The sequence below is a fragment of the Penicillium canariense genome (genome assembly GCF_028826845.1).
Source record: "Penicillium canariense strain IBT 26290 chromosome Unknown utg000008l_segment0_segment0, whole genome shotgun sequence".
Lineage (NCBI taxonomy): Eukaryota > Fungi > Ascomycota > Eurotiomycetes > Eurotiales > Aspergillaceae > Penicillium > Penicillium canariense.
This window is the reverse complement of record NW_026622735.1, coordinates 1256495-1268732: the sequence shown is the minus strand read 5'-3', so window position 1 is coordinate 1268732 and position 12238 is coordinate 1256495. Positions and strand designations below refer to the sequence as shown.

General features: G+C 49.8%; 4 protein-coding genes across 4 annotated transcripts; all 4 read right to left on the bottom strand.

Moving 5' to 3' along the window:
* Positions 1–900: 900 nt before the first annotated feature.
* On the bottom strand, positions 901–2567 carry N7482_010399 (uncharacterized protein; the record flags this gene model as incomplete). The annotated part of the gene is made up of 2 exons (XM_056692523.1): positions 901–1469; positions 1538–2567. The coding sequence occupies 2 exons, from the start codon at positions 2565–2567 to the stop codon at positions 901–903; spliced, it is 1599 nt and encodes a 532-aa protein (XP_056538480.1).
* Positions 2568–4656: 2089 nt separating this feature from the next.
* On the bottom strand, positions 4657–5187 carry N7482_010398 (uncharacterized protein; the record flags this gene model as incomplete). Its single annotated transcript, XM_056692522.1, has 2 exons — positions 4657–4892; positions 4956–5187. The coding sequence occupies 2 exons, from the start codon at positions 5185–5187 to the stop codon at positions 4657–4659; spliced, it is 468 nt and encodes a 155-aa protein (XP_056538479.1).
* Positions 5188–6997: 1810 nt separating this feature from the next.
* On the bottom strand, positions 6998–11765 carry N7482_010397 (kinesin light chain; the record flags this gene model as incomplete). Its single annotated transcript, XM_056692521.1, has 5 exons — positions 6998–8196; positions 8266–9034; positions 9326–10755; positions 10808–11101; positions 11165–11765. 5 exons carry the CDS (start codon positions 11763–11765, stop codon positions 6998–7000), a joined length of 4293 nt encoding a protein of 1430 aa, XP_056538478.1.
* Positions 11766–11966: 201 nt separating this feature from the next.
* On the bottom strand, positions 11967–12146 carry N7482_010396 (uncharacterized protein; the record flags this gene model as incomplete). The annotated part of the gene is made up of 1 exon (XM_056692520.1): positions 11967–12146. One exon carries the CDS (start codon positions 12144–12146, stop codon positions 11967–11969), a length of 180 nt encoding a protein of 59 aa, XP_056538477.1.
* Between the last annotated feature and the right edge of the window lie 92 nt (positions 12147–12238).

The following is a 12238-nucleotide window of genomic DNA, read 5'->3' as shown; positions in this document are numbered from 1 at the left end:
GTACCCAGACATGGGGCTCTCAAACCCCCCACGTTGAAATGGGCTTGAAGATCGTCGACGCGATATATTGGAGAGTAATACTGTATACAGTGCCTCTCGCACCGAGAACAATCTCTCTCTGCAGCTTGGATGGACCCTAGGCCCGGCTTTGCTCGCTAGCCATCATCACGACAGTAGTCTAGGCAAGAGTTCCAGTGAGAGGGAGCGGACCACGGTAGCCAGATGATCAATTTGATATGATTGGCTCAGCGTGCTGAGTCAACGTCCTGAATCAATGAACCTTCGAAGTCATGATTCGTCGTTGGTTTGCTTTCTCAGATTGGATGGCATGAAAAGATGTTGTATTTTTTAAGCACATGCACCTATATAGACTAATCAGGGACACCTAGTGATCACGCCCGTATTTGTGGCACCCGCCTACCCACTGCGCATTCGCTTGGGGTGGGCCCCACCCACCCTGCCAATCTCACAGTCTCTGCCAATTCCATAACGATCATAATATTTTCAATATTTTATATGGACAACCACGAATTCTCTATCTACCAACATCTCTACCCTGTTATACTGCTTCCTACCGTTCTAACGATATATATCTATCGATAGTAGGTGGGCGGTGTGCCACAGATACTTCCGACGGCTTCACGGGGCGTTTAGAGAGATTCTGAATAAACCCTCTCATCCTTGAATCTGAGCATATAGGTACAGATGCGTATAGAGAAAGGACCTCCAATAGGTATTCAGAAGTCACTTTTCATCGAACCGTCAGGTTGAAAGAGGGAGCAAGTTATCATATATGTTTTGTCGTGACGGCGGCCCACGTCGCTATCTCTAGGCATTCTTCCATTGCTCCCACCCTGCGTGCTTCTTCAAATACCTATACAGAACTTCAAAACCAACTACCTAGCCGATACCGGGTATATTACTGCTTCTTGTAGCAATATAGGCAGATGGAGGCAGGAAGTACAGCGATCGGAAAGCCTCCACAATCAGGAATAGCCTGACCAAGGTGAATAAAGCCGAAACAAGGATCATTGGATAGAGGCTAAACCATAATAGTGTTTTCTCCCCAGAGCCAGACCGAGTTTTGCCGGAAACTTGTAGCAGTAAAAGTGCCATAACGACAAGTATCACTGCCGGGATCACTGTAATGGCCAACGAAGCGATCTGCCATAGAAGTCGCTCGGTATCGGAGGGGAATGAGAATCTCCAGGCAACCAGATGGAATGAGCCGAAGACAACAAGTGCAATCAAGGTCCCGACATCATGGCTTATGGACTGCCTGGGCGTGAACAGGTACGGAATTGTGTGAGTGCGGCCAAAATGTAACATTCCTCCCCACCACCACCGGGCCTGCCCTTGCCGACTGATTAAGAGGACATCTTCTTTCGACGCCGGCCTCAGTGCGGGTGCAAAGATAGGTAAGCCGACGTCTTTCGGACACGACCATTGGAGAAGGTACGTTGCAATACCTTTGTTATGTTAGTGGTGATGCTGGTGAACCAGTAAGAAACGCAACAACCGGAAAATAAAACCATACCACAGACACCATATGCGAGTGCAAGCATCTCGAGCTGGCTGATCGCTATGCCTTGGGCGGCCCGGTTGATCAAAGAAGCTGCGAGCTGCACTATCTGAACTAGGGCCAACAGTATAATGAGGCCACTGCTCTTGCTCTTATCATGAATGACTCTTTCTGATGCCGTTTGACTTGGGAGGGTGATGAGCCCCCTTTCCGTCGCCAGCAGGATTTGCGTCGCATTGAGGATCCATCTGTCTCCGCACAAGGCATAAAAAGGGGATCTTGCCCACTCGTTGAATTGCTCAAACGACCACTCGTCTGGTATGTGACCTTCGGATGCCAGCTGATTTATTATCGAACGGTGATCTGGATGTGGTTGCCAATCGATTCCGCCTAGGCTACTGAAAGCCTGTCTCATCCGCTGAATGAAATCTGTGAGGCGAGGGTCCTCGGGATGAGCTGCGATGCAAATAGCATCAGTGGAACTTGATAGCCGATCCCCGGTTGTTACCGCATGCGTTGAAATTTTCTCGTTTTTTACTTTTATTGTTGATGCAGATGAATTTTTTCCCTGTTCGATATCGTCTCCCTGGCATGGGACTGGCACATCGACGCCGTGATCATCTGCCAGATCCCCGTCGGCCTTGCCCTGAGAAGGCAATGGCAGACCCCGGAAATCAATAGAGAAGCCACCAATGTCCGCTAGCATCGTGTGAGTGGCTGTCCACCCCTTGACCTGTTCCTGGTTAACAGTTGACGTCGTAGCCTTTTTATCGGACTCGCCGGGCCGCTTGGCCTTTTCTACCTCCCTTGCGTGTAAATAGCCGTTGAGTGCTTTGCCGAAGACAAATTCGGGCACGAGGAAGGTGAATAGCATCCATCCTAGCTTAATCAACGTTGGGTAGCATGCCCGCGCCAGTTCGCGAAGTGTCGACTTGAATTTGCTATTACCGGGTACGAGCTCATTGAGTTGCTCGGGTACGTGGACTGCGAGGATTGACCAAGTGCAAAGAATGATGACGCCGAAAGAGCTCCAGACAATTTCCATAGTCCCGCGTGCGTTGGGATTGTCTACGAAGCATGGAATCGTTGGTAGAGAACAGTTCGGCTGGAAAAAGTGCATATTGAGATGAGAAGGCACACGGGCAGTCGCATGGCCTGACGGAACGATGGATATGCTAGCACATGTGATTCATCTGGATTAGAAAGACTGAATGGTTGTCGTTGCCATTATGGATACTCGAATGAATAGTTACGTCTGAAGAAGAAAGTGTATTTATTAATAGTTAATAGTCCGATGCATTTCCAGTTCGTTGGGCAACAAAGGCAACGTAAATTCAGGCGTCCACGCAGCAGGCGCGCTATCCTGAGCGCTTGGCAAATGCAACATGCACCAGCATGGGCGCATGGCTGAGTGGGAGCAAGGGTGTGTTAGCGAAAGACATCATAGCAACTTGGTTCTTTTGAAACTCGTATTTCCAGCCGAACTACTGTACGGCACTGCATTTCAGCCGCAACCCCGCCCAAATTTATAATTGCTTATTTAACCCACCTTCTTTACAGCAGTGATTAGCAACGTTACTGCGAGGGAACTTTTCATACACCCATGTCTTTTCTACCGCCTTACATGAGGACACTATTGGTGTATTTTGCTAGCAATTTCCCCCATCGTCCCCAGCATTCTTCCATTTCTCTGTCCTCACCCGTCCACGTCCGTGTTCAAATGTGCGCAACAACCTTAATGGCATCAAATCGTTTGCACCTGCTCCGAGCTCCCGAGCTTGATTTGCCTTCCAAAACTCCTCCTGAACAGTGTGACTGCAAATTGAACCCTTTTTTCAGCGCACAGTCCATGTGATACTCGAGTAAAACGCCCCTCTAGAAGGACATCTGCCAAAAGCCGTCCGTATGAGTTCGAAATCCTTTTCAGCATAGTGGAGTACTCAGAAGATATATACCCTTCCGTACGGTTTTAACTGGATAGACATGACATCGATAAGCGAGCAGAGCAAGACGGGATGATACTATCTCTACCACATATGGAGGTTGCCATGTCGCATGAGTGAACTAATTATAGACCTGCAATCTCTCGAAGGTCCTGGTTAGGATATCATATGTCGCTCCAAAACAACCTCAACCATATGCCGTGTCCCTGCAACAGATCAAGTCGCGCCTCTCATAAGATTATGCGAGCCAAATCCTGGCTCTAAGTCTAGGCCGGAGCGTCCATCCTGATTTTCCACTTCCACGAAGGCCTGGTTAATAGGCAGAAATTCAAATCAAGCTTCGAAAGGGTCCTGACGTAGGCTGGAGACTCAACCATTCTCAACAGAACCAGGAAGGGGAAGGGGTGAGGGGTGACTGAGAATGATTGCGACCGCAGCCCAAGGCATTGGGGGCGACGAGGTGGGCCACCTAAGCGCCCACCTGTATCAGCGAACGAGGCAACTGAATGAGATACATGATACTATTGGTAGCTGAAGCCAGCCGCCGCCTGCAACCATAGCGTACCTGAGGTCCTCCGCCCCATCTCCAGGTGCTTCCTATAACCTAAGCTACTAGCTCTCAGCAAATGTTAAGTTGTAAGGCTAACACCTGCCTGGAAATAAGCTAGCCAAAACTGTGGCTAGGAATACACTTGCAGCTGCAGGACACGTCATCAGGTCACTTTTATTGTCGTCTCACAGGTATGGAGGACCTAAACCTGGTAAGGCGACAAAAGGAGGCTCTGTATGACCTCAGGTCTTGGTAAACTAAGAACCGGGTGAGAAAATGAAAATCCTTCTGGCCGGCGCGACCGCCGCACTGTCCCTGCCAACTGAATTAGAGTAGAACGTCTGTTTGAATTCAGCTCTAGTAGATATAAGGTAACCTCTCCTTCAATATTCAACACTCTTTGTGCAACAGTTAGGTAACGAATCACTTCAACCGAACCCTTCGGGAAAGGTCCAAAGGACTAAATGTACGCATCAATTCCACCCCATTGTCGACCTACTGCACTCTACTTGCAGTGCTTATACACCTTCATGCCGACGCACAGACCTCCCTCATAGCAATTCCATGGGGGACGACCAGCAGACGCGCAGTCAAGGAACTATAGACGCGTCAATAACGCAAGACTTTCAATCCATGCGATCCTACCAAGTATTTCCTTGGGCAGGGAAGATGGAACATACCTCATCGCCACACTTCCAGAAGGGCGCAGTGCCAACACAGTAGATATATGTCCACGCCCTCTTGCCATACTTTGCAATCAGCTTGGCAAACTTGATAGCCAGCCTCCACTTGGAAACTCTTTTCTCGAGAGATTCGTCATCGTCATCGAGGTCGTCCAGGCTGACTTCATTGTCGTCAACATCATAAAACGTGACCCCTGTTTGCTTGCGTTAGTTATCGCTTACAACGGCTGACATGTGTGAAGAGCCTGGATGCTTACCACCATCCTCGCGTTCAATGGCGGTCACTTCAAGGACACCGTCACTGAAAAACTCAAGCTTGTGCTTTCCATCGGGCAGGAAAGAGCTGACGACATCTCCGTAAGGAGTAGACACGGTGCCGTTGGCGTCGTCGCGTGCAGTCAGCCCAGAAGATCTTTCGATGGCAGACGCAAAGGCCAGATGGCTAAAGATGGCCACCAGAAGGGCATGCATAAGAATGGTGAACTTCATTTTTCAATGATAGATCCGATCAATGGATCAAAAGTCCTTTGAGATGGATATGAGAAACTTGACTGTTGCTATCGGCTTCAGGCCTTTGGGTTGTGTTGTTGTTCTTCATTCTCAGCTGGATCCCAAGCCGTTTAAATAGGTTTCCTGGTCGGTTCCTATCCTCTTGATGCATTCGTCAACTCTTGCAAGCACTCGTTGTGAGGTCGTAAAAACCTCGTGTTTTTACTGTTGCCAATGCTGGCGCCCCCGTTCATACGAGGTTGCCAAGCACCCTCTTTCATGCCACTCGGAGGAAGACCAAAAGATGAGGTTATAAAAACCGGAACTGTTGGTAGGATGTAACACTGCGAGGCGTTCACTGTACCTGGGTTCGGTGGGTTTATGCGAGTGATCCATAGATACGAAACTTGGCATGCATGTTCCTGTGGGATCGGGCATTCGTATTGACCTTGGCAAGCGGGCCATTTTCTATTTTTCTATCGCCAAGAGGCGAGGCACTCTTCAGTGGAGAAGGTGGGCAGATTAATTGTCGGGGTCAGCTTAATTATAGATACCGTGTTGATCGGTGAATTATCTTTCGCCGACATGACATCTGGGGGCGTGGAAGGGCGAGAGTGGAAGTTTTGCGTGATGATGATGGTTCCATCCATTCTTTGCACTGTACTCCGCAGGTAAACGATGGTGGCAGTAAGAAGGCTCTGTTTTGCTAGTAGCTGTACCTACTTCAACGCTTTGACCAGAAAATTTCCGCATCGGCCCATTTCGATCGTTGTTCCTGACATCCTCCGACAGCCCCCCACACTTCTCGCTCTCTCCTTCGACTTTCCTTCCGTGTGGCGCTTACCAACCACCATACACTGTGTCCTCTTTGTAAATCTTCTAAATTATCATTTTTTCATTTCTCATGAGCAGCTATCATTCTCGAAGTTCTTGAGTCATGGTCGATGCCACCCCCTTCTGCAACTGAAACATGCAAGACATAATCGGCCCCAATCTGACAGTAGATCCTTGAAATAATGTGCTCGCTGCGGGTCAGAAGTCTACTGTCCGCGGGACTTTCCTGTATCAAGTCACAAATCGGTAACTTTATGGGGATCAAAGGAATCCCAATTTCTTCGTCCAGCATGACGTTGAAATAGGTGCTGCCCGGCGATTCGTATGAGATATGATCTTTGGGTGATTCAACGCAGAGAAATCGCTTCCGATGATATTGATAGTAATTTATCTGGATGTGATAGATAGAGCGAATAGAGAGTAGCCCACACCGGCATATCACTATCATTGCCCTTCAGCAAATATATCTCGCGTGTATCTGACTTGCTCGATCTGTATCCACCACCTCACGTATTCCAGGGACGCAAGATCCATAAATTTTGCACTCATTTAGCTACGCTAATATCCACGCATAGAACTATGCTAGTTATACAAGAGTATACATTAGGTCGCGTGCGTTTCTCAAGCATTATGCCTTTACATGGCCATATCGCTTGGCTGAGGCGCTCTTCGTAAGTGCGCCACAAACACCCCCTACCCCTATTTACGCTCACCCAACAGGGAACCAGTGCCCGCGAAATGACTACGCGATTGTGCTCAAATTGAAGTTGATATACACGCTCCCTGGTGACAGTAGATATAATTGAAGTTCATAAGTACCTTACGCTTTGCGAACATATACTCTCGATACCGTACTTCTTGCAGCTTGCGTCTGAATATCTTTGCTAAGGCCGTGCTTGCCAGGCATATAGCAACCTTCAGTCTAATCCCGCCGGGGAATACGAAATTCCCTGCTAGCGGAAGATGAACGCTGGCACTACTTGCCTTTTCTTAAAATAACCTTCAGCCGCCTCACGAGGTGTCTTCTCTTCGAAGAACTGCTTGACTCCAGTTCCTGATCTACTGGTGCCTGGTCGAAGATCGCATCAGATGCACTGCTGTTACACAATGTCGCCTGTGGAACCTCAGGTGCTCGGTTCAACTGATATTGGTCTCCATCCTCAGCCGCGAGTTCTTCAATAGAAGATACAGATGACTGCTCCGTTTCAGACCTCTTCAGTAGGTCCTCATAGAAATCAGCAAGCACCATCTCTGATATTAATCGATTAGGATGGTCTTCCGCAAGCACTTCCGCTCGTATCGCGACAACATGCTCGAGTAGCTCGACTGCCTCCTCGACCTGTCTGTTTGCTTGATATGCAATAGCAAGCATATGCTGCGACGCTAGTCGTGAGGGATGGTCTTCTGCTAACACTTCCGCTTTGATTGTAATAACATACTCAAGTAGCTCGACTGCCTCCTTAACTTGTCCGTTTGCTTTATATGCTCTAGCGAGCGTATGCTGCGACGCTAGTCGTGAGGGATGGTCTTCTGCTAGCACTTCCGCTTGTATCGCGACAATATACTTAAGGAGCTCGACTGCCTCCTTGACTTGTCCGTTTGCTTGATATGCACTAGCGAGCGTATGCTGCGACGCTAGTCGATCGGGATGGTCTTCTGCTAGCACTTCCGCTCGTATCGCGATAATATACTTAAGGAGCTCGACTGCCTCCTTGACTTGTCCGTTTACTTGATATACACTAGCGAGCGTATGCTGCGACGCTAGTCGTGAGGGATGGTCTTCTGCTAGTACTTCCGCTCGTATCGCGATAATATACTTAAGGAGCTCGACTGCCTCCTTAACTTGTCCGTTTGCTTGATATGTACTAGCGAGCGTATGCTGCGACGCTAGTCGTGAGGGATGGTCTTCTGCTAGTACTTCCGCTTGTATCGCGACAATATACTTAAGGAGCTCGACTGCCTCCTTGACTTGTCCGTTTGCTTGATATGCACTAGCGAGCGTATGCTGCGACGCTAGTCGATCGGGATGGTCTTCTGCTAGCACTTCCGCTCGTATCGCGATAATATACTTAAGGAGCTCGACTGCCTCCTTGACTTGTCCGTTTGCTTGATATGTACTAGCGAGCGTATGCTGCGACGCTAGTCGTGAGGGATGGTCTTCTGCTAGCACTTCCGCTTGTATCGCGACAATATACTTAAGGAGCTCGACTGCCTCCTTGACTTATCCGTTTGCTTGATATGTACTAGCGAGCGTATGCTGCGACGCTAGTCGATCGGGATGGTCTTCTGCTAGCACTTCCGCTTCTATCGCGATAACATACTTAAGGAGCTCGACTGCCTCCTTGACTTGTCCGTTTGCTTGATATGCACTAGCGAGCGCATACTGCGACGCTAGTCGATCGGGATGGTCTTCTGCTAGCACTTCCGCTCGTATCGCGATAACATACTTAAGTAGCTTAACTGCCTCCTCGACTTGTCCGTTTGCTTGATATGCACTAGCGAGCGTATGCTGCGACGCTAGTCGATCGGGATGGTCTTCTGCTAGCACTTCCGCTTGTATCGCGATAATATACTTAAGGAGCTCGACTGCCTCCTTGACTTGTCCGTTTGCTTGATATGCACTAGCGAGCGTATGCTGCGACGCTAGTCGATCGGGATGGTCTTCTGCTAGCACTTCCGCTTGTATCGCGATAATATACTTAAGGAGCTCGACTACCTCCTTGACTTGTCCGTTTGCTTGATATGCACTAGCGAGCGTATGCTGCGACGCTAGTCGATCGGGATAGTCTTCTGCTAGCACTTCCGCTTGTATCGCGATAATATACTTAAGGAGCTCGACTGCCTCCTTGACTTGTCCGTTTACTTGATATACACTAGCGAGCGTATGCTGCGACGCTAGTCGATCGGGATGGTCTTCTGCGAGTACTTCCGCTCGTATCGCGATAACATGCTTAAGTAGCTCGACTGCCTCTTTAACTTGTCCGTTTGCTTGATATGCTCCGGCGAGCGTATACTACGACGCTAGTCGTAAGGGATGGTCTTCTGCTAGCACTTCCGCTCGTATCGCGATAATATACTTAAGGAGCTCGACTGCCTCCTTGACTTGTCCGTTTGCTTGATATGCTCCAGCGAGCTCATGCTGCGACGCTAGTCGATCGGGATGGTCTTCTACTAGCACTTCCGCTTCTATCGCGACAACATGCTTATATAGCTCGACTGCCTCTTTGACTTATCCGTTTGCTTGATATGCTCCGGCGAGCGCATGCTGCGACGCTAGTCGTGAGGGATGGTCTTCTGCGAGTACTTCCGCTTCTATCGCGACAACATGCTCGAGTAGCTCGACTGCCTCCTTAACCTGCCCGTTTGCTTCGTATGTCACGGCGAGCGTGTGCTGCGATGCTAGTCGACCCGAGTCATCTTGGGCAAGATTTTTATCCCTCCACTCGCAAGACTCCCGTAGCCAAAGAACAGCTTCTTTCATCCGCCCATCAGTGAATAAGCAGCGCCCGACCTTCAGACAGAGCTCGCTTTTCTCCTCTGTATCTTGGCATTGCTCATCCTTCTTTATGTGAGCCACATGCGGGAAATAATCCCGCCAGATCTCGCGGTCAGTGTAATCGCCAGACGGAAAGATTTGCGAGAGGTGCTTCATTGCTGTCGTTCTCGTCTCTATTTCGCGGCCATTCTGATTCACCCACATTCTGGTCGCTAAGTGGACAAGTCTATGCATGTCGAGCTTGGTGCCATTATCCCTTTTCTCCAGGAATGAGTAGGAGCAGAGTGTGCCGATGGCCCCCGCCAAGCGCGCTTCGGGATGAGCTGCTGGTAAAATGGAGTACGGGATTGCCCTCCATTCGATGCAAGATATGAATGCGAGGAGATCTGTCGCTAATGGATCCCGTTCGAGAATTTTGTTGAATGTTATCGTCCATGTCTTCGCGACTGCATTTGTCAAGTTTGGGTATCGTGTTCTGTCGCCAAAATCCGTGCTCATGATAGCAACAGCATCCTGCTCTGTGCTCTTTAAGAGCCGCAGATACTCGGAGATGGAGCTCTTGTTTGTGTTGATATATGCTGCCGCCTGGGTAATAGCCAACGGGAGGTATTCAAGCTCTGTGAGAAGGTCCATCACGATCTGGTTGTTATGAGAAGGGCTCTTTCGAACCAGCGATTTCTCTAACAAGTTCACTGTCTCCTGTCCCGTCATCCTTCCAATCTCAACCACGTCGCTGCCCGCCAGGTGCTGGGCTACTTCTCCATGTCGCGTCGTGAATATTGACAGGCCATCATCACTTTCTGGCAGAAAGGCTAGTAAGCCGTCCGTTTGATGGAGCCCGCGAAGCAAGTCCAGGTCGTCAACGTTATCAACTATCAACAACCACTTTCCCGCGCTCTTTGTGCATAGCTGTCGCCGGATTAGCTCTTTAACGTCTTCTTTGCTCTCCTGGTCTTGGTGCAGTCCCAGTGCTCTCGCTATTTCCATGCAACCCTGCTCAAAAGTCTCCATGCTTAACGCTTGTACCCAGAAGATGGAAAATTCCGGGTAGTCTTCCTTGAAGGAGTACGCGAATTGTAGCGCCACTTGTGTCTTGCCAATACCACCAAGGCCGCTGAGCGCTACCTTCCGGCAATCTTTATTCACAAGCAGTTTTTGCTTCAGCGTATCAAGCTCTGCACTTCGACCGACAAATTGAAGATTCCGCAAAAAAGGGAGGTAGAAACTGCGCATGTGCTCTGCGATATGTGAGTCTAATTTTCTCTATAGAGCTGGTATAAGTACACTAACCTTGCGTTGCTTTATTGACTGTCTGCGTATTCACCACATCTGCCGCCGGGATCACCAGCAGAAGCTCCTTCGCGTACGCCGCTGCTGTTCCCGCCGCATATGGCTGCCATCTCTTGTTCTTGTGCGAGTCAGAGTAGTCGCAGATTCCGCGGATCACTAGGCACGGGAAATTGTTCATGAGGCCGGCCGCTTCCATCTCAAAGCAGAGAACTCCTTCAAACTCCGAGCTGACCTTGTCCCGCTCTACACCGTCCCTCATCACCTGGTTCCCCGATGCAATCGTACCATAGTGAACTATTGGTATGTTGTTCGCCCGCTCCTTCCTTTGTATCATTCTCGTAGTCACGCATGACATACAGCTCCCCTCTCCAACATGATTATACTCCGCTTCGAACAGCACATCTGTTCCTGCTTGATCGCGGCTGAACTTTGGGAGGTTGCTAAGCTTCAACAGGTGTGGTGTCAGACTGCCTCTCCCTCGGTCTTGGTTGGATCGAAGTTTCGTAATCGCAGCGAGGAGGATTGGGGGTGGAGCATTGAGGAATCCTGTCCGCTTGAATCCACTTGGAGTAGATTTCCCGAAATCGTACTGCACCACACCACCATGACCGTTTGCCGGCTGGCTGACAGCAATGTCGCCAAGACGAACATCTGCATCTTTGCCTGGCACCCCGCCTCCGATTCCCACCATCAGCCCGAATCGAATCGCTGGGAATGTGGTCTTCATCTGTATGGCGACGGTCGCAGCAGAGTTGGTACCTGTTTGGCCTGCGGGCAGACACGCAAGGACGACGTTGTGGCCCCCAATACACCCTAGCATGTATATGTTTGAGTCGTTGCTATTCGAAGCCAAGTCTTGGTGTTCCTCGTCAAGCATCTCCTGCGCTGCAGTGAGCTCGTCCGTCAGGGCGCACACCCATCCGACCGTGTAGGCGTCGTGTCTGAGGCGGCGTGCCATCTTGCTTATGTGGCAACTAAATCATTCGCAACTTGCTCGTAGGCTTAGGGATAATGACCAGCATGAAGTGCGAGAAGCCGTACGAGGCTGAGCGCTTCACACGAGCGGGCGCTAAGTACCCATGCCTGACGGGGCTACTACGAAAATGGAACGACGCAGCTGATATCACGTGGCCTCGTATTGAGTCGATTGTTTCTTTTGTTAAGACTCCTTAGGCTTATATATTTGCTTAAGCAGCTTCTGCTTGAAATAATCGCTCCACGAAGCGATCAGCCGGGCGATGAGGAAGGTGGTCACCAGCGCCAGAGTGATGTAGATGGTGGCGCCCGCCTGCCTCTGCACATCTGCAATCCAGGACCCAGCCTTCACCTGGATGTCCATGCTAGAGGTGGACGACGGAGTGGCTGTGGTTTCGACATAGTGCGGGCGATGAGGGCGAAAGGGAAGAGAAGGAGAATGAAGAAATGTGAGGG